Raw genomic sequence first — 27,816 nt, 5'->3', positions numbered from 1 at the left:
TGTTTACACAACTGTTTTGCAATACAGAATGCTGAGATGAATTTAGAGGAGATTACTGCATTGAGCTACGGGAGAAAACTGCAAGAATGGTAATTAAAATATAACATAAACCAAGCATAAGAAAAAAAAGGAAATATAACTGGAACTAATTGCTGGAGCCAATTATTGGAACCAACAAATTGAACAAAAAAGCAATAAACATAGTTGAAAGTGATGCGAGTTAAGAACACTCAAGGTTCATACTTCATAGAAAGAAAATCAATATGAAACGAATTTAATCTCGTTGATTGACTGATTTAAATGATCAAAGTACAAGCAGAATTAGTTTATATAAAGAATTGAATGAGTTAAAGAAGTAAACAGATTTGTAACTCATCTCATTGATGATCTAACTAACTATACCTAACGTGAGCGAACCATCGTCACTGGTCTCGAGTAATAGAAAGCAATTGAAAACTACAAAAGTTTAAAAATTAAAACTAAAGATCAATCTGTAAAGGCAAGAGATCGATCTTTTTATTGATATAGAAATCACACAAGTTTGCAAATAAAATGAGAGTAAACATTCAAAATAAAAATGCAAAAGCAAGATAAAAACTAGTTTCCTAGTTTACTTGACAATAATTGTGATAACCACAATCATATACTACTTTGTGAAAACAAGAAAAACAATTAACTACTTATTCCTCCAATTGGAAATATGCTTTTGTTGTAAATTATTATCCTACAATCAAACCACATTGTATTATAAGCAAGCTCCTCAATCGTTTGGGTGCTCAAATCAAACCAAGCTAGTTGTTCATCTTTTCTTACGAAGAATATTTCCCCCCTTGTCCCCATTCCAATGGGATACCAAACGCAAGACAGCGATCCAATAACGAAGAGTTTTGTCCAGGATTCTTTCACGCCTAGTTCGCTCAAAATTGATATGTTAAAAGTTGTAATCTTTTCATTATATGAGAGCAAGGCAATGGACCCATTTAACACCGCCAAGTTTATCCACTTTGCTTTAACATCAAAACAATCATCAACGTCCGAGGGTATCGGGGTTGTGAAGAACACCTCATTGCTTAAGTTAAATGATACCAAACATGGTCCAACTGGACTATTATCTTTGCACAACCAATGACAGAACCCATCCATGTATGCTTGGATGCCCTCGTCACAATACATATAACCCGGCATGTGAAAATCAAGTTTCTTCCATGAATTACTTCTTAAGCTATATATCTCCCATACCTGGTCTAAAGTTGTATCTCCAAGTAAATCTTCGAATGGCACGTAGGGACGAAGGTCATAACCTAGAAAGCTTTGACCTACAAAGTGTACACGACGAATGACCTTATAGTCGCATGTACCACGGTCATAACCAAAGCCATGAAGACAAGAAATAATGATATAAATATCCTTAACAGCGTCTGGAACATATGACTCAACCGGACTGGGAGGAATGAGATTTAATAGATTGGTAATTGGGTTCCACAAAGTAATTTTGCAAGAACTTAGTTCATGGAGACAAAGAGTGCCATCGCTACTACCCAGACCAAAAATCTGAAAATTGCTAAATTCTTCTTCAAATAGATTTGGGCAATCTAATTTGATTTTATTCTCAAACCTCTGACCAGAAAAAGAATACAAAACATCTTCTTCGGATTCAAAAACCTTTAGCATGATAGGTGCTCGGTGAGAGTTAGATATGAAATTGTTGCGGAACAAGTTCATGAAAGGAGTGTTTTGTAATAAGAGAGACCATGATTTACGAACGCATCCAAATCGCTTTAAAGACTTAAGAGGCAGTTTGTATAGAATGGAGAAGACAATATCATCATGTATATACCTGCTTACCTTTTCATTATTCTTCCCCACTGATTTCTTCTTATTCTCCATCAAGATGAAACGCTAAATAAAAAACAAAACAGCGAATTAAAATTAGGAGGAATTTGGATCAAACCACAAAAAAAGTAAAAAAGAAAAACACACTAACCAGGAAGGGGAAGAATAATGAGATTTAGAAGGAGCGAAACTGTTCTATATGAGATTAAAAGCGTGTTTTTTGGCGGAGTAGTTAAACAAATGGGTTTGACTCGGTTGTTTGGTCATCATTTGTTTGTTTTTTTTTTTTTGTTTAAGAATCATTTGTTTTTTTTTAATAGAAAGAATCATTTGTTTATAAATGCGTCAAAAATAAGTAGGTTATCGATTTGTTTGTTGTATTATTATTATTTTTTTTTTGGAGGATTGTTTGTTGTATCATTTAACACTATCTTTTGGTTCAACTCTTCTTTTCTTGTTTATGAGTTCATGTGTTTGCTGTTTACAAGTTGGCTATCATTTGTTTCTTGTTTTCAAGTACGTAGTTTGTAGATTATTTCAAAAAAAAAAAAAAAGTACGTAGTTTATTTATAGATGCCTCAAAAAAATATGTTAGCGTTTTTTTAGTAGGTTAACTTTTGGTCCAACCTCTTCTTTTTATTTTTCTCAAAATTATAGGAAATATGAAAATAAATTGTATTATCTTTTGGCCATAAATTTAAGGATCCTCTTGTCCAAAAGTCCTAGCTCAAATGGCAAATGCCGAAATTGCAAGGTCAGACGTTGTGACCCGGGTTCGAACTCGGGACCTCACAGTTGTGTGTGAGTTTAATTCAGTGGATTACCACTTCATCTAAGACCCAAAAAAAAAAAAAATTTAAGGATCCTCTTCATTTATGAAAATAAAAAGGGGATTGTCATTAATTTAAGGATCCTCTCCTTTGGAGCTTTTCTCGATGAGATTGAATATTTCGTTTGGAGCATTTGCATTTTGCAGCTGATATTTGATTATTATTTTTCAACTTTGCAAATGAGTTATATTTTGAGGATCAAGATGAGACAATAATTTATTTTCTTTCAAATAATCTATTTGAACTTCAGCTGCTTATTATCTCACCTATAATATTGGGAAAACTAATAATCAGCCTACTAGACTATAAGTTGGCTCAATTCACTTAGAATATTACTCTCTCCGTTCCTTTTTAAGTGTCGTTTTAGAGTGAATTTTTCGTTCCTAATTAAGTTTCGTTTTAGCATTTTTAATGGTATGATTTGTCAATTATACCCTTTGTCAATTACTTTTATTTTTTATTTTTGTTTTTTGGTTACTCTTATCTTTTTCAATAAAATTAATTAACGCTATATATTTGGAAAACTAAAGTTTGTTTTTTTATATTGACCTAAAATAATTAAAGAGATATGCACAATATTTAGAAAATTGACAATTGTTTGTCATGAGAAAAATATAAAACGCACAAAAAAATAGGAATTTGTTGGACGAAGAGAGCAATTGTTTGTTACGAGACAAAAATAACATATTTAAATTTATTGGAAATATAGAGTGTTAGTAACAGAATAGGAATTTATTTGTTAGATTAAAATAAGGATATAATAAGAAAAAACTTTTGCAAAAATACATTTAGCTATTTTTGTGCTAAAATTCTTAAACGACGCTTAAAAAAACGACAGTTTGTTTTATTTATTTTCTTTCCTTGTTGCTACGATTGAAAACTGTTTGCTTTATTAAAGTATTAGAGTATCCATCAATTAACAGGTTTCATCCTTTTATTTATTTTTATTTTTAATATCAATTCATCAAAATGAGGTTCCGTCGTACCGACGGAACTCAGGTAAATTACGTTGTAACGAGAATTTAAATAATTGTTATGAATAATTTTGTTTTATAATTATTAAAAATCTACTACGAAAGTAGAGATACCGAGATATCGTTTACTCATCAAAAAGAGTGAAAACGATATTGACTTGGAAAAATATCAAGTTTTTGATTGAAGAGGTTAATCTTTTAATCCTAAGTAAGAGTTTATTGAATTTAGAAAAAGAAATTTTTAGTACTATAATTATACGCTACCAAAGTAGGTGGTTACCCGTCTAAGATTCTGACAACGTGTTGCGAAAGCAAACGTTATCTCTTATTAGATAAATTCTACAAGAAGTTTTAATTCTCTCGTTACCATTTAGTTAGCTCAACAATTTACTTTAGTGACGGAAGTCGACGGAAACCGTCGTTTTGGTCTCTACTCGTCTATTAATTAATTAAATCTTATTTTATTTCGCGTAAATTCCGTTACCGTTCTTTTGAACAAGTCCTGTTTGCTCCGAGCAACCCTCGTTGAGAGGGGGTGTGTTGCGAGTATTTTCCCAAATACGATATTTAGGTTGTATTTTTTTATTGCGCCTAAACAATCGGTCCTAAGGTCTTTGACCGGTCCAGCGTATGTGAACAATATAACCAAGAACTAACAAAGATGAATTTAAAAATACCACTAACACGTGTAAGGAATAGAGGACGTCCCAACAAAGTTGACACCCCACTCTAAGCCTACTTTTGTCAAATGCTCATATATATTATTTAAAAAAAGGAAAAAATAAAATAAAAAACTGGGGACATAGAACTGACCCGGTGAATCCAAGTGAATCAACCCTAATGGGAAATACAACGACAATACACTTGATCCAACCCTACTCAAGTCTAACAAACGGATGTTTGCGAGCCCCAACAGGTCAATAAGTTGGCAAATGAACCGACTGTCAACACAGAACGGATCACGTACCATCAACTCCCTGCACTATCAGCAGCAAAACAATTCATTAACCAACAACGAATTCAAATGATCAAATTGGATTTAAGACCATATATGTTGACCAAGATAAGTCTTCACTTTTCAATACGGCGAATGAATCGACCGCCAACACGATCAAATTCACGTTCCAACAACCCCTATTAACAACAATCATAGCAGGTGCCACGTATCGATCATTTGTTGTGAGGTTTACATTTCCATAAATAAATTTGAGGAAAACCCTCAAATATATATCATATAGATATAGATATAGATATCAAAGATTTGTCTCGTGTATGATTTGTATGAAAAAAATATAATTAATGCATTATAACTGCAATAATATGATTTGATTATTTTTTTATCTAAAAGATATTTAATAAATGCAATAATAATCAAATGTGCATAATAGAAGACAACCATGAAGGAAAAGAAAAGAAATTTTCCGCTTAGGTGTATGCTTTAGATTCTTGTGTTCTTAAGACAATATTTTCTACAAAAGTGCTGATCCATTCAACACAATGTGTATGTTTTAAGGTGTGGATATGATCAAGAGGGCATGCTTTTGAACACATTGGCAAAAACAGATGGAATCATGGGACTGAGCAGAGCGAAAGTTGGCCTACCTTATCAGTTGGCAAGTAAAGGGCTTATTAAGAATGTCGTTGGTCATTGCTTAGGAAATGACGGAGTTGGTGGTGGATACATGTTCTTAGGTGATGATTTTGTGCCTTATTGGGGTATGACTTGGGTACCTATGGCGCAAACTACGTAAGTAGGAGTTTCTTGACAATGTGCTTCTTTACTCTTCATGAAGTGACTTTGTTTCTTCGTTTGAGAAATCTACAATATATCGGTCTGTTTATTTTCTAAAACATTTTTCCGTTTTCGTTTTCAATTTTTACTTTGTATGTCAATGGCTAGAATAACATTTGGTTGAGTTTTTTTTTCTTTTTAGTTGTGAATTTGTGATACGTAGAAGATGAAAGCTAAATAGGGAGAATCATTTCTGAAAATACTGAAATGAAAACAGGGATTATATCAGTGGAAACTTCTGTTTTTAAGAATTTTCGGAAATATTCAATCTATTTTTAAATGCATTTTTAGAAACTTTTGTAATTTTTATTATATCAGTGGAAATGAAAACAGGAAACAGATGAAGTAATCGGACCTAAAGCTCCAATTTGAGAATACCAACATTGATTCTTAAAACTATTGTTCTATACTGTTTTTGTTTGAGAATTTTCGTTTTTAAAGTTTTTGTAAATTTACTGTTAAATTTTTGTGAATGCCAACATTCTGTTTGGAGCACTTGTTATTTGTTGTTTCTGAGGTTTCTTCTGATTCATCTATAATTTATATGTGACATATTCTCTTCTCTATACAGAGATTTATACCAAACTGAGATTCTTAGAATAAACTACGGAAATCGTCTACTCAGATTTGATGGAAACAGCAAAGTTGGAAAGGTGGTTTTTGATAGTGGCAGTTCTTATACGTATTTTCCGAAAGAGGCGTACTTGGATCTTGTTTCTTCTGTGAGTTTTTATTTCTAAGGAAAATTATGTACTTCTTTTTAGTCCAATGTTGAATATGAATTCAGTATGCATACAATGGTGCAGCTTAAAGAAGTTTCTGGATTGGGACTCATTCAAGATGATTCAGATACAACTTTGCCAATTTGTTGGCAGGCTAATTTCCCAATCAGGTAAGGGAAATCGCTGGAGGTGAAATTCAGTCTTTGGTTTTTGTAATGCTAGCTGTTTTCAGCTTAAATCTATAAATTTCTCTAGGATCGCTTACGAAAACAGTTTATAACTTATATGAAAATAGTTTGATTTTACTTTAATTTTTGATATAGAAATAGCTTATGTATAAGCACTTATATGGTAAGTGTTTATGCTATAAGCGCTTAATTAAGTTGTTTATCAAAACAGAAAAAAAAAAAAAAAAAACTGGTCTAAAATCCATGTTAAATGCATGCAGATCTGTCAAAGATGTCAAGGATTACTTCAAGACATTAACGCTTCGTTTTGGAAACAAATGGTGGATTTTGTCCACATTGTTTCGGATACCGCCGGAGGGTTATTTGATCATTAGTGTAATCCTCTTTTTCTAATACAACTTTTATTTCCATTTCCAAATGATTTTTGTTCTTGGAAGGCCTTCTAATAAACTTCTATGCTGCAGAACAAAGGCAATGTTTGCTTAGCTATCCTTGATGGTAGCAATGTAAATGATGGATCCTCCATTATACTTGGAGGTACTTTCACACCCTCAAGGAAAACTTTATTATGATCTTGTGCCTTCTAGTTTTTATACAAGGTTTTTTTTATGTTGATGAATGGATTTCAAAAAGATAATATGCTTTATACACTCTTTTTTGGTGTGTTGTTGATAAGTAACTCAGCTAGGATTAGACCATTCATTAAGTGTTATTGAGGTTCTGTCACTTTATATAGTAAATCAAGTTACTAAGTTACTTGCTATTTTACATTAAGCTTTGGAACTTCTATGACTTTTTGATTCATATATATTAATGTTACTAATTGTTGCTCTCTAATTACACCTAACTCTTGATTCATATATATTAGTATACCAATTTTTGCTACCTTCGAATGTTGACTGAAACAATCGTTGGTCAAATTTTACTTATCTTCTGACTGAACTCTATATTACTAGCTTCCTCTTTTCCAGAGGACAGGATGGTTAAGACAAAAAAAAAAAAAAATACACTTGTGTTTTTATTTGACAACATGCTATATTTTTCTTATAAATTTTTTATTCTGCACCTTATTTTCTAATTTGTGAACATTTTTTCTTCTTAATTGATTATGAATATATTTAATTTTTGCAGACATTTCACTGCGAGGACATTTGGTTGTGTATGACAATGTGAACAAGAAAATTGGTTGGGAGAGAACAAAATGTGGCATGCCAAGCAGAATGTTGAAGAAGACTCACAATTTCTTAACTGATAGTATGTTATGATTCACACCAGAATCTTAGATGTCAGTCAGGTGTAAAATAGTATGTGTATAGGTACAGCCATAATGTAGGAATTTGGAGGAATAATGAATTAATATCGTATTATGTTATCTTAAGAGCCTAGCGGTGAAACTCATTGTATGTTATCTTATTTTTTTGTTGAGTACTTTTGCATTTCACAACTTTAACCAACTGACAGGAAAACAAATTGTGATTTTAAGTAAGCAAAACTAAGGATTTCATGTCGTTTTCATTGTTTTCTTAATTCTTTTTCCATTATGAGCTTTATTTTCATTGTAAACTGTTCCATTTCAAATCATAAATGGCCCTAGGTAGCAATGACAATGACCATAGTGTCGTATCTTCTTAGCATTTGCTTAGCTCCATGTATGAACCTTTTAGAATCACTTTTTGGTTAGTCAAGTGATTTGACGATGTTATTTTTGGCTTTTGTTCCCGGATGGAACTTTTTCGATCTCGGTAGACGATATGTCTCGCTCAAGGTCGGGTGTTTACTTTAGAGTTTTGATCAAGGTCGGGTGTTTACTTTAGAGTTTTGATCGAATGAATGACTTGGGTCTTCTTTCTTGGTCCATCCTACTTTTATATGGATGATGAGCCAAGTATATTGATCACGAGCCACACATCCCTTTGATGGCTATAACTCAATGTGAAAAAAGAAAAAAATAGCATGATGCTCATAGACAATGAACCGGATATTTTTCTTCATATCATATATTTAGAGGTATATTTAAAGGACTTTAGTTTGTTTTTTTTTAAGCAAAGACTTTAGATGTTTTGAAATGATAAAGACTTTTTTGGTATTAAAATGATAAAGAGTTTATAACAAAATAAATATAATGTTTAAGAGGAACAAATTGGATATATTTAAATTATAGAATGAATAATAAATTAAAATATTTAAAAATCCTAATTTGAGATATTACACCGCAACAATCATTATATATAACAACATACGACATTTTTCTTCAAAAAAAAAACAACATACGACATATATATATATATATATATATATATATATATATATATATATGATATTTTATATGGTTGAGAGCTTTAACTTCGTGACAACAAAGTTTCTAGAACCTCCTTCAAAAAAAAAAAACAAAGTTTCTAGAATCATCTCTCAAAAAAAGTTTCTAGAATCATCAAAGTCTAACATAAATGGTTGTGTAAAATGTGTGTACCGAATTATATTCTCACTCATAAAAAACAATGACATTAACATTAACATGAACCATAAACACACTATCTGCAACAAAACCATGCATTCATTCCCAACAATGTGTCACATTGACTATTGGTAGCTTCTATGGTTGCATTGACAAATAAATATGATATTTTATAGAGAAAATACAATATATTTATTTAAATTATAAGATATATATACTAAATTATAACTTAAAAGATACAGTAAATTATAATATTCAACAAATCCTCGTTTTATCATAAATATATCAAGTTTGAAAATCCTTCCTATCGATTTTAGGCCATGGTTAAACTTAACCTTTGATTTGAGATCAAATTATCAATTTCTCATAACCAATCTCACATATTAAAACAATCTCAACCGTCAAAATAAATTGAAAAGTCGAGAGTTATAACTGGGTGATACGATTCCTAGAATCACCAAACTAAATCATCGAATAGTTAAGAGTTGTAACCATGTGACACACGTTTTTAGAATCACCACATAGTCTAGCGCAAGTGGTTAGTATCGAGTTCTATTCCTACTTATAAGAAAGAAAGAAAAAAATAACATAACATTGACACGAAACACACTATCAACAACAAAACCATGCATTCAGCTCCCAACAAAGCCTATGGTTGAAAGACATCAACATCCATCCAATTTCTCATTGCTCTTTCTAGACCTAATCAATTGATTGAATTTACTTTTTTGTGTCACCAAGCTGCAAAGTGCTTTTGAGGTCGACAAAAATGGTGGCTTTGCCAACAACAAAGAAAAAATAACGATCCGAAATAAAGTCACCATTAGGTTCAATTTCAGCTTCCATCAAATTTCTTAAAGTATCGATTTTCTTCACCAATTAATCTGATACAAGTACGTTATAATTGATATGTTCAGGGGCGTAGCCCTTCACATCATCAGGACTATTCCACCTGTTGTTACTGTTGATCTATCTAATTAAATGTCGAAGAAACTGTTGTTACTCCTAAATATCTTGTCAACTAAGCTGACATAATATAGGAATATGAGACTATTGTTGAAGTTCATCAAACCCCTGCTAGATAAATTCATAAGTCAAATGTTGAGCCTGCTAACTTCAATAGTGAATTTTAACTGGCCTTTACATCAAACAGACTAAAAAAACTGAATTTCTTAATGGGAAGAAAATGGTTTTATGAACCTTCCACCTGGACTAGAGTAAGGTATGAGAGGGTTAAGGTGGTGGTGACGAGTCATGGATACACCCAAAGCTAGCCGAATTATATTTTATAAACAATCAGCCAAATGAGAAACGATGACACTAATTGTCTACGTGAATGAGAAGTTATCAGGATGTTTGAAATTAAGGATTTGGATCAACTGAAATGTTTCCTAAGGATTGAATTCACAAGATCTAAAGAAAGGTATACTCATAGACAACAGAAAGTATGTACTGAAGCTAACAAAGATGCAAGCTAACAAATGCTGGTGAAGTGATTGATAGAGAAAGATACCATACTGATCGTGAGACGGACCGACCTATCTATCTCATAATCGTCCAGATATATCTTTTGCAGACTGCAGTTAGCTTGGTATGTCAACTAAAGCACTCGCCAGGACTGCAACACCTTAGTTGTTTATGGATTTTGATGTATCGAAATGGTCACAAGGTAAATGACTAATCTATAAGAAGCATGAATACATGCATAGAGAAGTCACTACTATGACAGATAGTAGATGAACTTATGGAAACGAATATTGGCTAGGAGCAGTACTCAAATAGAATTTGAATGAAATGCGCATGGAATATGGGAAATTAAGTGGATTGAAAATCTAACACACAAACTACGACGAGTTCGCGTGATAGAATAGAATTAATCATTGAAAAAGGAAAAATACTTCTTAGCTAGCTGCACATGCCTTAATGGCTGATTACACCTAAAACGCATGGAACCATACTATAATGCCATGCTAGAAATCAAAAGGTATCATGGTTACAACTTTCAAATCTCATTCACTATATGATCATGAAAGGATTCAGATTGAGCGTTGTTCAATGACCTGTATGAGTAAGCATATAATCTATGTCGATTATATGGTCTATTCTAGAGCTATTGAGGTACACAGTCTATACATAACAGAAACTCAAAACACAAAATTGAAATAAATCCAGATCCAATTACAATATGCATAACAACTGAAGGGTGGATCAATTCTTTACATTAAAGTCAAACAACGAAAACATAACACACATGATTACAAATACAAAAAAGTCGATTAACCTAGCATTTAAACCTAATCAATACCCAAAATAGTTCCTAATCACGTACGTACACCAAGTAAAAGAGGAATACCATACAAGCAGTGAAATTAGCATAGGAACGCAGAGCATCAATCAGCGGATAAGACGAGTAGTGAATGACGGAATCAACACCATGAACGACGAGTGATGGTGTCATTATCATATCAGGCTTACGGATCAACACGTTGGAAATAATTCTTACATCCGAAAAGGATTGATGAGTTAACACCAAGAAACGTTCCGGCAGGATCGTAGGAAGAGGACTGTTTAGCGGAAACGTCATGAAAAAGAGTAAACATGATGAGTGAATTGAAGGAGAGAAGGGTTTAGGAGTGTTGTTGGTTGAAGATGATTATGCGACTCGATACGAGGGTTTAAGGGTCGTGATAGTGATGATGCTACTCGCTAAGGTCATTTCCTTTTCTTTCTTTTTCTTTTTTGTCAAATTATTTCCTTTTCTTTCTTTATTTCTTTTTTGTCATACAATCAATAAATATGCAATAATAATAATAATAATAATAATAATAATAATAATAATAATAATAATAATAATAAGGGTTATCTCTCAAAATAATAATAATAATAATAATAATAATAATAATAATAATAATAATAATAAGGATTAAATATGTTTTTGGTCCCTATAAATATGTCGACTTTTCGTTTTAGTCCCTCTAAATTTTTTTTTTCAACTTTTAGTCCCTAAAAAGTTTTCCATCTTCACTTTTGGTCCCTTTTTAAAGTAAACTCATATGTACAATTCATATTTTTTAATAAAATTTTCCATAAAAATTCATAATATTATAAGAATCTCTCCAAAAAAGTTTTAGAATTTTTTAACAAAACATGAATTTAATATGAATTTTTATATTTTTTACGGTTAAAAATTCATATTAAATTTGTGTTTTGTTAAAAAATTCTAATTTTTTTTAGAATATTTGACACATTTCTGCGCAATTTCATTAAAAAAATACAAAAATTTAATTAAAAATAGGGACCAAAAGTAGTGATTGAAAATTTTATATGACTAAAAGTTGAAGGAAAATTTTATAACAATTTTGATTAGAGAACAATTTTCTCTAATCAAAATGATTTGAAACTTTAAAGACTTTTTGACTTGTTTAGTAAGAGATTCTTTTCACATGGATTTATTATCTCCATTCCAATGAAAATCTCATATTGTGTGTGTGAACCAAAACCTTCCAAATGAGTAAATCTACACCACCATGTATCAAAATGAAAATCTTCATTCTTCTCTCTTTTCTCATTTTCACCTATGCAAATTCTCAACAATCTCACTTATACAATCAAGAACATGAAATCCTATTAAAAATAAAAAACCATTTTCTAAATCCATCATTCCTTAGTCATTGGACAAAATCAAACACTTCATCACATTGTTCATGGCCAGAAATCATTTGCACAAAGAATTCAGTCACTTCACTTTTAATGATCAACAAGAACATAACACAAACATTACCACCTTTCTTATGTGAACTCAAAAACCTCACTTACATTGATTTTCAACTCAATTATATTCCAAATGAGTTTCCAACATCCTTATACAATTGTTCCAAGCTTGAACATCTTGATCTTTCACAGAACTTCTTTGTCGGTAACATTCCTAATGATATCGATCGGTTGGCCAGTCTGCAGTTTCTTAGCCTTGGAGCAAACAACTTTTCAGGTGATATTCTAATGAGTATCAGTAAGTTGAAGAATTTGAAAAGTCTTCAAATTTATCAATGTCTTCTTAATGGTACTATTGCTGATGAAATAGGTGATTTGTTCAATCTTGAAACATTGTTATTGTTCTCAAATAGTATGCTACCTAGGACAAAGTTGCCATCTAGTTTTACTAAGTTGAAGAATTTAAGGATGTTTCATGTGTATGACTCTAACTTGTTTGGTGAGATTCCTGAAAATATTGGTGAAATGATTGCTTTGGAGTACTTGGATTTGTCAGGAAATTTTTTGAGTGGAAAGATTCCAAATGGTTTGTTCACTTTGAAAAATTTGAGCATAGTTTATCTTTACAAGAATAATCTTTCTGGAGAGATACCTGATGTGATTGAAGCGTTCGAGTTAACAAGCGTGGATCTTTCGATGAATAATCTTACTGGTAAAATACCAGATGATTTTGGAAAACTCGAAAATCTAAACGTCTTGAGTTTGTTTGTGAATCAATTATCTGGAGAGGTACCAGAAAGCATCGGTCATTTGCCGGCTCTAATTGATTTTATTGTTTTTCAGAACAATTTATCAGGTAATCTTCCTCAAGATTTTGGTAGGTACTCTAAACTTGAAACTTTTCAGATTTCATCTAATAGTTTCAATGGAAGGTTACTAGAAAATTTGTGCTATCATGGAAGGTTAGTTGGTTTAACTGCTTATGATAATAATCTTAGCGGCGAGTTGCCAAAAACTTTAGGTAGTTGTAGCTGTTTACAGTATCTGAGAGTTGAGAATAATGAGTTTTCTGGTAACATTCCTAATGGTTTATGGACATCTATGAATTTTTCACAAATTATGTTAAGTGAGAACAAATTCACCGGTGAGCTTCCAGAAAGATTGTCTCAGAATCTTTCAATACTAGCCGTAAGTTACAATCGGTTTTCTGGTAGAATTCCAAATGGAGTTTCTTCTTGGAAGAACGTAGTGAACTTCAATGCTAGTAACAACTTTTCCAATGGAAGTATTCTGTTAGAGTTAACATCTCTTCCTCGGTTAGAAACTCTTCTACTCGATCAAAACCAGCTTACCGGTCAAATTCCATCGGATATAACATCATGGAAGTCTCTAATAACATTAAACTTGAGCCACAATCAATTATCTGGAGAAATACCTGATACAATTTGTCAGTTACCTGCACTTAGTGTGTTGGACTTATCAGAAAACCAGATCTCGGGCTGAATTCCACCTCAACTAGCACCTATGAGAGTCACAAATCTCAATCTCTCTTCCAATTATTTGACTGGGAGGATTCCGAGGGACCTCGAAAACCCTGTGTATGACAGAAGCTTTCTGGGAAATTCTGGTCTATGTGCTGATACATTAGTACTAAACCTTACCTTGTGCAATTCTGGAACTATAAGGAGAAGAAGTGATTCATCTATGTCTAAGGCTATGATCATAATTGTAACACCCCGTTTTCCCAACGTAAAAATTTCTTAAATATAATCAGAGTTTAACAACTTTAAACGGAATGCTACACTTCTTAAAAACTCATAAACTGAATAAGTAACAATTTATTCTTCAAAATCATTGAACATAAGTAATTCAAAACTTTGCAGCGGAAAATAGTTCAACAATAAGAAAAGTCTTTGGCACGCAGGCCTTATTATAAAAGTCTCATAAATCACAGTCATCAGTGTTCATCAAAGCTTCATAAAATAATACGCAAAGGAATAGAAAATAGTTCATAAATCCCATCCCGTTACGTATCAGAGCACCTAGACACTTGAGCCAACCAACCTACAAGCCATCAGCACCTGCAGTTACCCATACGAAGGGCAACATTTCCAGCAGAAGGGGTGAGATTTCTCAAACAATAATATTAAACATATAAATCATATAAAGTACATTCAACAACTTAAACATCATTAATATATTTTAAACTCCATTAACTAGCATCATTAATCTCCTACATTAGTCATATACTTCATTTTATATCCTCTTAATTATAGACATAAACATCATCATATAACATCAATTACTAATCATAAACATCAGCATACATAATCAAATATTAATTACAAACATCGACACATATTTTAATCACAAACATCAACACATATAATGATCATAAGCATCAACATCTAATACCAAATATAATCATAAGCATCATCATGTATTTCACATAAGTATCATTATCAAAGCATATGATTTATCGAAAACAACTTCATAATTAAGTTCATAATCAACTTCTTAAACAAACATCATCATTAAATCATCATCAAATATAAGTTATGACGACTCTACAATGCAACAACAACTTCAACAACAGCTTAGACAACTTCAACAACAACTTAGACAACTTCAACAACAACTTAGACAACTTCAATATGCATGTGGTACCACCAGGGCATTAAGCCCCCTTCGCTAAGGTCATATTTGGACCGTCGGGCATTAAGCCCCCATCGCTAAGGTCATAAAGAACCTGTCAGGCATTAAGCCCCCATCGCTAAGGTCATAAGGTCATAAATAACCTGTCAGGCATTAAGCCCCCATCGCTAAGGTCATAAAGAACCTGTCGGGCATTACGCCCCCATCACTAACTATGCAACGACACATTCTTCCTACAACTTGGACAACAACGTGAACATCTTATACAATTCCATTAAAATGGACAACTTCTTAAATCATGACAATTTAGACCGACTCATACAACTCTTATCATCTTAACGTCTTAACTTCTTAACATCTTAGCATCTTGACAACATATGGATCACATAAATAATTCATGTCATATCATAATGTAACAATATCAAAAGATAATAAACAACATCTTAAAACATCATATTCATCAATCATAAACAACATCATATAACATCGTATTTAAACATCAACAATAAATCACTATGTATCTTTGTAAAAACATAATAAATTATCCACAACATATTTTCATGTCAAACCAAAGCTACTGGAAAGGTATCACAAATATCAACAACTTTCATGTTTACAACAAAGATCAATTCAAAACAGAAACATATGAACAAAACGCAAAAACATGAAACAGAGAATGCTGTCACCGTACAATTTTGCTAAGACCTCCCTGTAGTATTTTCATCATAACTCAAAGATCAAACATCATTTTCACGTCAAACCAAAGCCACTAGAAAGCTAACAAAATTATCTAAATCTTTCATGTTTACGCCTAAGACCAATTCTGTACCGATCAATATCAATTTCCATTTTAAATTCGGAAAAGTTGTGCTGAAAGTCCATAAAAATTCACTGTGACCTATATGCAGTAATTTGACCATAACTCAAGTTTTATAAATCGTTTTGACGTGATACCAACGGCATTAGAAAGCTAACATCCATACCTACAACTTTCGTGTTTACACCTAAGACCAATTCCTCACCTATCTATACCAGTTTTAATATCAAAATTCGGGTAGAATGCAGATTTTCTCCAAGTTTCACCTAATCTCATGGTTCTAACCTCAAAACTACTTCCAATAATCATCATATGGATTATCTAAGGTCTGTTCATGATTCTCTCATCAATTCTACGGTTCTTCATCATCTAATCATCAAAATCGCTCATAAACCCTAATTCTTAAACTCACCGACTTCTCATCTAATCATATGGTTTAAACTTCAAAACTATTCCAATAATCATTCTACGGATTATCTAAGGTCTGATCACAGTTTCTACATCAATCTAACAATTTTCATCCATTAATCCTCAATTCTTCACTCAAAACCCTAATCTTTTTAATCTCACAAACTCTCCCCAACTTTGTTAGATGTAATCTAATGATTTACAACTTAATATTAATGCAAGATAGTCTCACCCTTACCTTAAATTAATTCCTGAATCAGCAGCAGCGTTCTTCTTTCCTAAGGTCTTCTCCTCTTCTCTTGACTTTTCTCTTCTCTTCTTTCTTTCTTGTTCTCCTCTTTTCCAAAAAGCGGTTTAAGGTAAACTCTTTCTAACCCAAGCCTCTCTATTTATAATACTAAAATATTCTTCCCAAATCTATTTAGGCCCAACAACTTATTCTTCTTTCTATTCTAACCCCCAATTCCACTCACACTAATAATCCTCATAATCTTATTTATTTCTAAATTAAATATATCTCTCTCAAATAACAAATATATCTCTAACAAATAACAAATATATTTCTACACCAAATAACAAATATATCTCTAACAAATAACAAATATATTATGCTAGTAAATACCAACATATAACATAACAAAATATCACTCATCAAAATAAATCGACTAAATCATAAAAAGACATCTAATCTCAAAACTACCTCCAAATCTACTTACTCTAATAATTCTCATATTCTAATAAATAATAGAATAATGCCACTTAATAAAATACTAACACCTCACATATTTAAATAAATCACATAAATAGACTCTAACTTAATTAAATAAAAAGGAGGGCGTTACAATAATCCTTGTTATAGTAGCTTCTTTAACGGTTTTCTTTGCGGTGTTCTTGTCGATCAGTTTTTACAGAAAAAGAAAGCGATTAATGAGAAGGACATGGAAGCTAACTTCCTTTCAGAGGCTGAGTTTCACAAAATCAAACATTGTGACGTCGATGTCAGAACATAATATCATTGGAAGTGGTGGATTTGGTTCCGTGTACCGTGTTGCTGTTGAAGATTTAGGCTATGTTGCAGTGAAAAAGATAAGGGGAAGTAACAGAAAGTTAGACCAGAAGCTTGTGGATTCAGTTCTTGCAGAAGTTGAAATACTGAGCAATATTCGGCATAGCAACATTGTGAAGTTGATGTGTTGTATCTCAAGTGATGATTCTCTACTACTTGTATACGAGTATCATGAAAATCAAAGCCTTGATAGGTGGCTGCACAAGAAAAGTAAGATACCGGGCGTGTCAGGTACGGTCCATCATAACATCCTTGAATTGATTGGCTGAGGAGACTGCATATAGCCATCGGAGCTGCACAAGGTTTGTGCTACATGCATAATGATTGCTCGCCGCCTATTGTTCATCGAGACGTGAAAACAAGTAACATTCTTTTGGATTCGAAATTCAATGCAAAAGTTGCTGATTTCGGTCTCGCCAGAATATTGGTCAAGCCAAAAGAACTTGCTACCATGTCAGCTGTGGCTGGAACATTCGGCTATATTGCTCCAGGTGAAAAAATGTCTCATAATATCTTTCATAGTATCTTTGATATTATATTAGAGTATCTTAACTTATTTCCTATGTTCAGTTTATAATATATTAGATATTATATCAGAGTATCTTAACTTATCTTAAATCTCAACATTTGTCATCAATGTAATCTCCATGTTAATTTCATGCGTGAATTGCAGAATATGCTCAAACAATACGAGTGGACGAGAAGATAGATGTTTACAACTTTGGTGTAGTCTTATTGGAACTGACAACAGGAAAAGAAGCAAATCATGGAGACGAGTTCTCGTCTCTTGCAGAATGGGCGTGGCTGGCGCCACATTCAGATAGGAACCGAGATAGAAGAACTTCTAGACGACGATGCTATGGAACCTAGTAATGTGAAAGAAATGTGCAGCATCATCAAACTTGGAGTTATGTGCACTTCAACACTACCAGCTAGACGACCATCAATGAAGGAAGTTGTGAAGATATTGAGCAACTGCAAGGATCCACTCGCCAATGTGGAGAAGATTGTTGATATCTATGATGCTGCTCCACTTCTTAAGAATTTGAAAGGGGAAAAGCAGGTTGAATACTCAATATGATAGCTATGCAGTCAGAATTAAGTTCAGTATACTTTAGAAGATTAAGTGCTAGGATATCAATAACCTTTGAACATGTGATAAAATAAATGCACATTTGTAACAAAATAGGAAATTGAGTTTTGGACTAACTGTTATAGTTCCTAACTTCATCTTTTAAAGTGCAAAATTCACTTTAAACTTCAAAGGAAAGAAATCTAAAGTTTAGAGTGTCCTATCTGATAATAATACATAATGGTGACAAATGAAACAAAAGGGCTAGTCTTGAAGTTAGAGTTGGAGAGAATGAAACTCATAGTACTGCTACTGTGTAACTAATAGAGTCATAGTCATAGAAGAGAAAATAAATGGGTTCAGAATCAAATAAGCTGTAGTTAGGAGTTCTAGTAATAGCGTGCTTTGCAAATTGTAAAAGACAACTGAGTTGTATTGAAGAGATATATTAGAGATACTAGTTGGTAGTGGTATATATACTTGTAATAACCCCATTAGTGGGATATCTTCATCATTTGTAATATTCACTTTTATCATCAATACAAATATTATTTGAGTTTTCTCTCTATCCTTCCATGGATGCCATGTTTACTAACATGGTATCAGAGCAAACTTGGTATCCACCTTAAAGGATATTTTCCGCTGCATTTTCTCGAGAAAATCTAATTTTCTCTCTTTCACTTTCTTTCTCTTGTTTCATTTTCCTTCATTTTCTTTTCTTTCTCGATCATTTTCATCGATTTCTTCAACTTTCTTCTTGATTTTGTTATAATCTCAAACTTGAGATTCAGTCTCTGTTCTTGATTTGTTCAATCAATTTCTCTTTTGATATGCATCTCGGTTTCATATGATCAACATTTTCCAGTTTGTGATTGCGTTTTGATCGATTTTTTCTTTGTTCTCACCTCTTTCCCTAATTTCTAGGGTTCGGTGATTCAGTTTCTCTCTGTTAGTTTTTCTGGTTCAATATCATGTGCGATTCAAAAGTCTTGTTCAAATTCTTACTTGATTGCAATTTTCAGTTTCTTAATCTCTGGATTTCGTGATTGTGTTTTGTCCTTGCGATCTCTACTCTATTTTCAGATTCCGTTTTTCATCATAGTTTTGTTTTCGTATACTCTTAATCCCAAATTCTAGGTTTTACGTTTTCAACTTCTTGATCAGAATTAATTTTCTGATTCAATTTGACAATTGAGGGTTTCATACAGTTTCTTCGTTACGACTCGAATCATCGTTAGATTCAATGCATCAGTTCCTTTCATTTGTGTTGTTCCTCCCAGAAATTCTGATGACAAATTGTGCTTCCAAGGTGTTTGTTGAATGTCCTCAATGGAAAATAGATTGACATTGTGTTCAGATTGATTGCTGCTGATTGCTGATTGCTACTGCTGATTGCTGCACATATTTCCCGTGGCATTCACCTTTCGTATGTTGATGAGGTCACCTTTGTTGGTACTTGTTGGTTCATTCTCTCATTTACTGAATTTTTTGGTTCCGATATCTTGCTTCATTGTGGTGTTACTCCTAGTTTTCTTTGTTATTGCCAAGAAGTTGCTTATATCCTTGTTGATGAACTCTTGGATACACATTTGTGTTAGCTTTGGCAGAATGTACATTGCATGTGAATTTGGTCACATGGTTGAGTTTTTGTTATGCGCACATGTTGCTGGTGGTTGTTGTTGCTAGGACTTGCAGCCTCTAATTCTCTTTGGAGCAGCCTTGGGTTTTTTTTTATTTTCATTCATAGTTTGAGAATTAACTTTGGAGCAGTTTGTGAAGCATGTCTGTGTTGGGAATTATCCAAGTTTATGGAAGAGCTTTGTTGGAAATTTGAAGTTTGTGAAGCATATGTTTGTTGTGGCTATCTGCTGCACAAGTGCTTTCTTCAAAATGGTTATGGCCATATATTTCCATTTGGCTAGTTGAAACTGCTTGAAGTGCTTTTCTGCTTGCTGGAAGTTATTTGATTGTTTGGTCTTGTGCCTTATGTGCACGAACTTGTTTGCTATTTTGTTGAAGCCATTGGTTTTCAACATGTTGGTTTCTTTGTTGAGCTCTAGCATGCTGTCCTTGGATTGCTTGGAAGCATTGGTTTGGACTATGGTTTGAATGCATCAACATGGCTTTGTTTTCTATGGTTTGAAGACACATCACATGGTTATGCATCTCTATTGGCTTGCATTTGGTTTTTTCTTGTCTCGGCTTGGCATAGGAGGGCATCACTTTTATCTTTGGAACCTTGGTCTTGTATATGACCTCCTTCCATTGTAGACTATGGCCCTTCCTTGCATTTGATTTTTCTTGTCTCGGCTCGGCATAGGAGGGCATCACTTTTATCTTTGGAACCTTGGTCTTACATATGATCTCCTTCCATTGTAGACTATGGCCCTTCCTTGCACTTCTTTTTGGATACCATCATTGTTTTTGGATATCCTTGTTCTTCTTGTCTTGTGCTTCTTTCTTGAGTTCTTGAGAACTCTTGATGGTTAAGCGTTGTGCCTTAATTGGCTTTGTTGATATTGGCTTCTACCGGATGGTGGTTAAGCGTTGCTTGGATGCTTATTCCTTCAATTGGTTCAACCTTGAGTTGTGGTTGCTTCTTGTTGGATAAGCACTTGTTTGATGACTTTGTTCTTTTTTTTTTTAGCCGATGTGTTTCCGGCATCTTTCCTTGTATTTTCATTTGCTTGATGCATTTCCTTGTATTTTCCCATTTCAAGTTGGAAGTGTTTTGAACACCTTCCAACTTGAGGGGGACTATTAGAGATACTAGTTGGTAGTGGTATATATACTTGTAATAACCCCATTAGTGGGATATCTTCATCATTTGTAATATTCACTTTTATCATCAATACAAATATTATTTGAGTTTTCTCTCTATCCTTCCATGGATGCCATGTTTACTAACAAGATACATCGCCTTTTTAGTTTTTTTTTTATAATAGTGTAATTGGTTGCTCTGTTTAGATTTCAGTTGTCTACATATTTGGAACAAACTCGACTATTTTGATACAAAAGTTGGAACAGAACCATTCTAGGTTGGAAACTCAAAAGTTGGAACATAACCATGTTGTTAGAGAAGACGATATCTCATGCTAAAGCAACTCCAAATTGAGTAGTTTGAAAACGAGGTGAAGACATAATTTCTGAAACACAATTTAGGTTGTAGAATCAAAGAAACAGACTACGTAAAATGCAAGCTATGAGCGTATGACAACGGCCACAAAATTGAGAATGAACATTGAGCAGGCGTCGTAATCCAAACCAAGGATTGATAAGCCCGGAGGCAACACCACAAGGATCAACATTCCTTATAAGTTCAAAGTGAATTTCCCAAGTCTCACTAAACTGTAAAGAGCAAAGTCTCACAAGCCAATAAGCAATGTGTTTCAAATCTGATTTCCAAAAGCATGAGTGTGCCTTTTATAGAGGACAATACCTTACAAGTTCAGCTTTTCTGATGAGTTCAAACAAAATAACTGACCAAACAAAAATAAACCAGGATAGTAAATATTACAAAAGGTTGCCAATTAGGAATGTATATCATAATAATCAAAAGGAACTCTTCATTGATAACCCAAAAGCTATGAGTTAAAATCTTTCACCTTTGCCAATAAGTTAAGTTAATCCTAATTTATTCTTGTAAACATGTTACATTTGGCAAAACATCACTATTCAAAAGTTTACATCTTTTCTTTTCCTTTTCTTTCTTTATTTCTTTTTTTAAATACAATCAATAAATATGCAATAATAGGTTTTTTCTAGATTACTCTTTCTAAATTAAAGGGTAGATTACCCCCTGCTCACGTGGACCAATTAAAATGAATAATGTGAACTACGTAATTAAAGTCAAACATATAATTACAATTTTGAATATATTTTTGTTATACATACTCACCCCACATTCAATTAATGTGTATTTATGTTTTAAATAAAAAAATCTAATGAAATCTTTCGTTACCTCATCTCAATTGTTTCTTTTTCTTTAGTGTTTTTTGTTTCATCTCTTCTATGTTACGCAAATTTTTTTACACCATATCTTAGTGTTTTTTCAATTTTGGTTCTTTTTCTCTCACAAAATTCATTTGTTAAAAAAAAATTCACAAAATCCATTATTTTTATACCTTAGAAGGATCTAAAAAAAAATAGTATAAACATTATTTTCTTTTACAACTGTTAGATTATATATTCCCTTGTACCAAAAAATAATACATATTCTCATGTGTTTTTTTTATTACAAAATATTCTCATGTATATCAATAATAGTTTAAACGTTTTGTAAATAAAAATAGTTTAAACGTTAGTTTTTTGACATAATGACTAAACATTATTTTTTCCCAAGATATAAATATATTAGTTTAAAAATTATATTCTTTGATAAGAATAAACAAAAATATTGGTCTAAACGTTATGCAATTAATGAATTTAAAACATCTATTTGTCAAACAAATATATTTTAAAACACCTGAATTTCTTAAATCGTAGAACACGACTTTAGATCGCTTTTTTGGGTTTCATGTATATTACTTGGTCAAAAATAATAAAAATCTCAACTAACAAAGTTAGAATATGTATTTTTTTTTTTGACAAAGTATTTTATTTTATTTTATAGAGTCATTTTTCAGATTTTGCGTATATTATATGATCAATTTCAACAATTAGTCTTTGACTATATTATTAATCATGCAATTCATTCTTTAAACATGCTAACACCGTAATAAAATAGTGAAATATAATTAGACTCTTTTTTGCTATACATTAAACACTTTCGTTAGAAAATTGATTTTCTTCTAATGTAACTTTTGACTGCACGATCCACGAGTGATCTTAACCATTGGAAAAAAAAAATTAAAAGGCACGTCTTGAAAGTTTGCTTTAATTGTCAACCATTTGTTTTCCCAATGGTTTAGATTTGCATGACCATGTGAATTTAAGATTATATTTATTTCAATATATAAAGGGAATACATTTGACAATTGTAATAGGATGCACCCTTTTGAGAGCATGGCACAGTGTTCCTCTGCAGTGCTCTGTAGCTTATATAGTGTGTGGTTGCTAGGATACGCCGGTGAGACTCTGAATTCATTCCAAACTCACCTTCTTCTATGCACTCTTCTATAGAGTAGGAGAAAAGAGGCACTTGACATTGTTTTTTAGGAGGGGGTAGTGAATGGTGAAGCTCCTCTTATTCTTCTCTCCGTTTTCAAGTTTTTATTCATTCTATTTTTCACCATTTTATACAAGAAGCTTACTTTGGAGAGTGGAAGTGGGTAAATAACTTGTTTATCAAGCATTTCAGTTTTCTAACATGGGACAACTTTACCAAACTTGTCACTAGTTTTTTTTTTTGTTTTGTTCTAGTATAGATCTCATCTCGTGTGGTAAAATACACGAACTCAGAGGGAAAAAATGCCAAAAAATTGAGGTGTACAATATTGTGATGTTATTAGGAGAAAGATTTAGGGCTTGTTTGATTTACTTTTCAAAAACAGTTTTTAAGTTTTTAAAAATTGGAAAATAAAAAACCTGTTTGGTAATACAGTTTTAGAAAAGTGTTTTTAGAAATTGTTTTCCATTTATCAGTTTTTAAAACTAAAAAACTAAAACAGCTAAAGGTTGTTTTGCTTTTCAATTTTGCTTTTCTCTTGCCAAAAACAGAAAACACGGAGAAAATGCACAGTTTTCATTAATGGCAAACTTGTAATTAATGGTAAAATCTTTTGTTTCTCTCTCAACACTTCTTGCTGTATTTCTTCTGGTAGTGTGCACTACTCGTTCTACTCTTGCCAAACAAGTTTTTTCCTTCGGACCTCTCCAAAACAGTTTTCAAAATTGAGATTACCAAACAAATTTTTTTTTGATTTCTTTTTCAAAACAGTTTCCTAAAACTGATTTATAAAATAGAATTTAAAAGCTAAAAACCAAAACTCTTTCAAACAGGCCCTTAATTTTAGGATAAGATAGACTTGTAAAGATCTCGTGAAAGATTGCTAAGGGTCTATCAACGCTCGGTCATGGCTTAGGTTCGATTCTACCAGGGATAATAATGTTCTGACGTCATACTCACAATAATGCTTCTGAAGTATTGTTCGTTCTAGACTTTGTGTGAACTCTTACCGTTTTGTCCTTTATAAAAAAAAAAAAAACTTATTAGTTTGTGTTGTAGTTAATTGACAATTATATTAGGTACGAGTGTTGTTTATAAACTACTTTTACTCTTTTTTTGAAGGGAAACTACTTTTACTCTTGACTTCAAAATAATGTAGGACTTTTTGGTGTGCCAGATTAATGGCCTAAAAAAGAGTTGTAAAATTTCACCATATCGTGTTATTAGGTGAAAGAGTTTATTATTTTACCCTTCAAGTTATTTTCAAGTTCAAAAATGTGCTCTGATTGTTGGAAATTAGGTCTTACTCCCTCCGTTTCAAAATGAGTGTCGTTTTAGATGTTTACACACATATTAAGAAATGCAATGATTAAGAGAAAGAGAATGGTTATTTTACCAAATTATCCTTATTAACTATTGGTTAGTTTTAAAAGTAATACTTTGGAAGTAGTGTGCAGAGTATTAATTGGAGGGTACAATTGAAAAGAAAAAGTTATTATTGCATTGGAAACTTAAAGCGACACTCATTTTGAAACAAATTTTTTTGGCTAAAGCGACACTCATTTTGAAACGGAGGGAGTAATAAAAACAGATTTCATGAAACATGTTCAATCATTATAAATCGATAGCGGAAGCAAACAAAGCATTGAACATGATTATGATCGGATCTACGACATGTTTGATTTATCAAGGATATTAAGAATTATGGTATTAGGAATACCTGGATAGAGCTTTCATGTAGCCCTCTCCACAACGGCAATAAGGAGAGAAGGTGATCTGAAACAAACATCAACATCAACACGGTTAGTGGCGGCTGATTTGGTTCTTCCTCAACCGGTACCTTTATGCCTCAAGTTCTCTTCAGATGGGGAGAAGAGAGAGTTTTGCCGTGTACAGTATATTGGGGACCATAGCCTCTTTTATATTGGATGGCCATTAGGGTTTCCCATTATTCCGTTAATGGGCCATCCGGACATCCACTCATTGAGTCCATATCAACTAATTAAATATTTAATTAATTATCTAATTAGAAATCTAACAGCCTTATTACTTAATTTGATCACTAATCAATTAAGGCTCACAATTGATAAATAGCTAATATAATTATTATTACGATATTTGCCCACATAATGATATTGAAATATTATTAAAGCTAAAATATTCCAACAATCTCCCACTTGGGCTACATATCTTAATAATTATATCAGAATTCTTTAGGCGCGCAACTGAATGCTATTTATCTTTAGATTTCAACCTTACAATCTGGTCCACCTCATACATTAATAATAGGACCACCACGGCTGTCGTCACTGACGTATAACGTGACGAAACCCCGACGACCACCATACCAATGCACTTGATGACATAGATCGATATGGATGAGTGGCATGGAAATTTCATGTAATGTGATCTCTAAATCATGCCTATTTCCAACTGATCCAACTGAAAACTTTAGTGAGATCAAAACTGAAGTTTGCAAATTCAATATTTGCACAAAATGATACAGAAATGGTTATAATAAATATAACCTCATGAACTTTATTTCTGGAGAAAATCATAACATAAAGTCTGTATCAATACCAAAACAAAAGTATAGAACATAAAGTAAAAGAGACTCCCACTAATCCAAGACATCCTTGATGACAACAACCATATGAAAGACCTTATGTGTCATGTCTTTGAATAGCGGATCAGCTAACATAAAGTTTGTCTCTACTTGTTCTATCATTCAACAACAATAATCTATAAGGTAATGAACCTTATAAACTTTGTTATCAAATAACTATACGACTGAATTATGTCACTATATAACTTGAGTGGTCTTTCAATGCCTTTAACGATATGCAACCAAGTGACATAAATACTTAGAGTCATTTCCTGAGTTAGGATGTATGTCATATATTGACATCCAAAAGTCAGAGTCTGACACAAAAATGATCTCCAAATTGTCAGATCTCTGATGTGAGCATAAGCTCCTTATGAACTGTTATGTTAGTCAATTATAAAATAACACGTGGATTACTAATCAATATCATTAATCGTCCCCGTTAACCCTCTTTTACCTCCGTTAACCACAAATTAAACTCACAAAAAATGGCACAAAACAAAAACTCATGTTACTTTTTTATCTACTGATTTTATGTTGTACATCTATGTTGTCCCCCTCAATACAACCGACAAAGAATGTTGTACATCTGTGTTGTCCCCCTCAATACAACCGACAAAGATTGCCATGTATTTTCATATCCCTTCCACAAAAAACAGTATTTCCATATTATTTTATTACTTCCACAAAAAACAGTATTTCCGAACCACAAAAAACAGTATTTCCATAATATTTTATTAATATAAGTTCACTCTTCCTTAACCTTTGATCAATTGTAAAAAAAGTGAGCAAAAAATAATGGTAAAGATTGGACTTTAAATCCTCTAAAAAAAGATTAGTAACAAACGTGAGCAAAAAATAATGTAAAGATTGGACTTTAAATCCTCTAAAAAAAAAATTAGTAACAAACATGAGCAAAAAATAATGTTAAAGATTGGACTTTAAATCCTCTAAAAAAATATTAGTAACAAACATGAGCAAAAAATAATGTTAAAGATTGGACTTTAAATCCTCTAAAAAAATATTAGTAACAAACGTGAGCAAAAATTAATAATGTTAAAGATTAGACTTTAAATACTCTAAAAAAATGATTAGTAACAAACGTGAGCAAAAAATAATGTTAAAGATTGGACTTTAAATCTTCTGAAGAAGAAAAAAGATTAGTAACAAACGTGAGCAAAATACAATGTTAAAGATTGAACTTTAAATTATCTAAAAAAAAGATTAGTAACAAATGTTAGCAAAAAATATTGCTAAAGATTGGACTTTAAATCCTCTAAAAAAAGATTAAGACTCAAAATATTTTAGAAAAAGATTTGTTAGCACTATATTAAATATTAATAATTAGGGTTCTCACAGTTCATAGTTCGTTCCCGCATTGTTTAGTTTTTCTCAACCTCTTTAGCCCTCTAGATCAGAATTCAGAATTAACCTATAAGTTTTTTTTTCTTTTTCTTTCATGTTACAACTAATCAAAGTCGATTAATTTTATGGATTATACTTGACTTTGCTGGTTTATAAGTGATTATGATTCAAAAATAATTTTGTTATATGTCTTGACAATATTTTGTTTATAAATCA

The 27,816-nt window shown here is 32.2% G+C and overlaps 2 protein-coding genes and 1 pseudogene across 3 annotated transcripts; 2 read left to right on the top strand and 1 right to left on the bottom strand.

Annotated features, from left to right (window-relative positions):
• Positions 1-494: 494 nt before the first annotated feature.
• On the bottom strand, positions 495-2,167 carry LOC146918603 (F-box protein CPR1-like). The gene is made up of 2 exons (XM_085720247.1): positions 1,985-2,167; positions 495-1,899 (listed from the first exon to the last, which is right to left on the bottom strand). Exon 2 carries the CDS (start codon positions 1,885-1,887, stop codon positions 673-675), a length of 1,215 nt encoding a protein of 404 aa, XP_085576373.1. The 5' UTR covers positions 1,888-1,899; positions 1,985-2,167; the 3' UTR covers positions 495-672.
• A 2,980-nt stretch (positions 2,168-5,147) lies between these two features.
• Positions 5,148-7,692, top strand: LOC146918602 (aspartyl protease APCB1-like). The gene is made up of 6 exons (XM_085720246.1): positions 5,148-5,384; positions 6,001-6,151; positions 6,236-6,321; positions 6,600-6,714; positions 6,804-6,876; positions 7,471-7,692. Exons 1-6 carry the CDS (start codon positions 5,173-5,175, stop codon positions 7,602-7,604), a joined length of 771 nt encoding a protein of 256 aa, XP_085576372.1. The 5' UTR covers positions 5,148-5,172; the 3' UTR covers positions 7,605-7,692.
• A 4,548-nt stretch (positions 7,693-12,240) lies between these two features.
• On the top strand, positions 12,241-18,799 carry LOC146918601 (uncharacterized; annotated as a pseudogene). Its single transcript, XR_015016278.1, has 3 exons — positions 12,241-14,218; positions 17,220-17,942; positions 18,125-18,799. The product of XR_015016278.1 is annotated as an uncharacterized LOC146918601 (transcript).
• Positions 18,800-27,816: the final 9,017 nt, after the last annotated feature.

The sequence above is a fragment of the Medicago sativa genome, chromosome 6 (genome assembly GCF_051527215.1).
Source record: "Medicago sativa cultivar Bolivia chromosome 6, Bolivia_mono, whole genome shotgun sequence".
Taxonomy (NCBI): domain Eukaryota; kingdom Viridiplantae; phylum Streptophyta; class Magnoliopsida; order Fabales; family Fabaceae; genus Medicago; species Medicago sativa.
Note: the sequence above shows the minus strand (reverse complement) of the source record. Positions and strands in the feature narration are given on the sequence as shown.

Coding starts and splice junctions, on each gene's coding strand:
- LOC146918603 (XM_085720247.1), bottom strand. CDS start 1,887: ATGGAGAATAAGAAGAAATCAGTGGGGAAGAATAATGAAAAGGTAAGC.
- LOC146918602 (XM_085720246.1), top strand. CDS start 5,173: ATGCTTTTGAACACATTGGCAAAAACAGATGGAATCATGGGACTGAGC. Junction 6,715..6,803: donor AGGGTTATTTGATCATTAGT/GTAATCCTCTTT, acceptor TCTATGCTGCAG/AACAAAGGCAATGTTTGCTT. Junction 6,877..7,470: donor ATCCTCCATTATACTTGGAG/GTACTTTCACAC, acceptor TAATTTTTGCAG/ACATTTCACTGCGAGGACAT.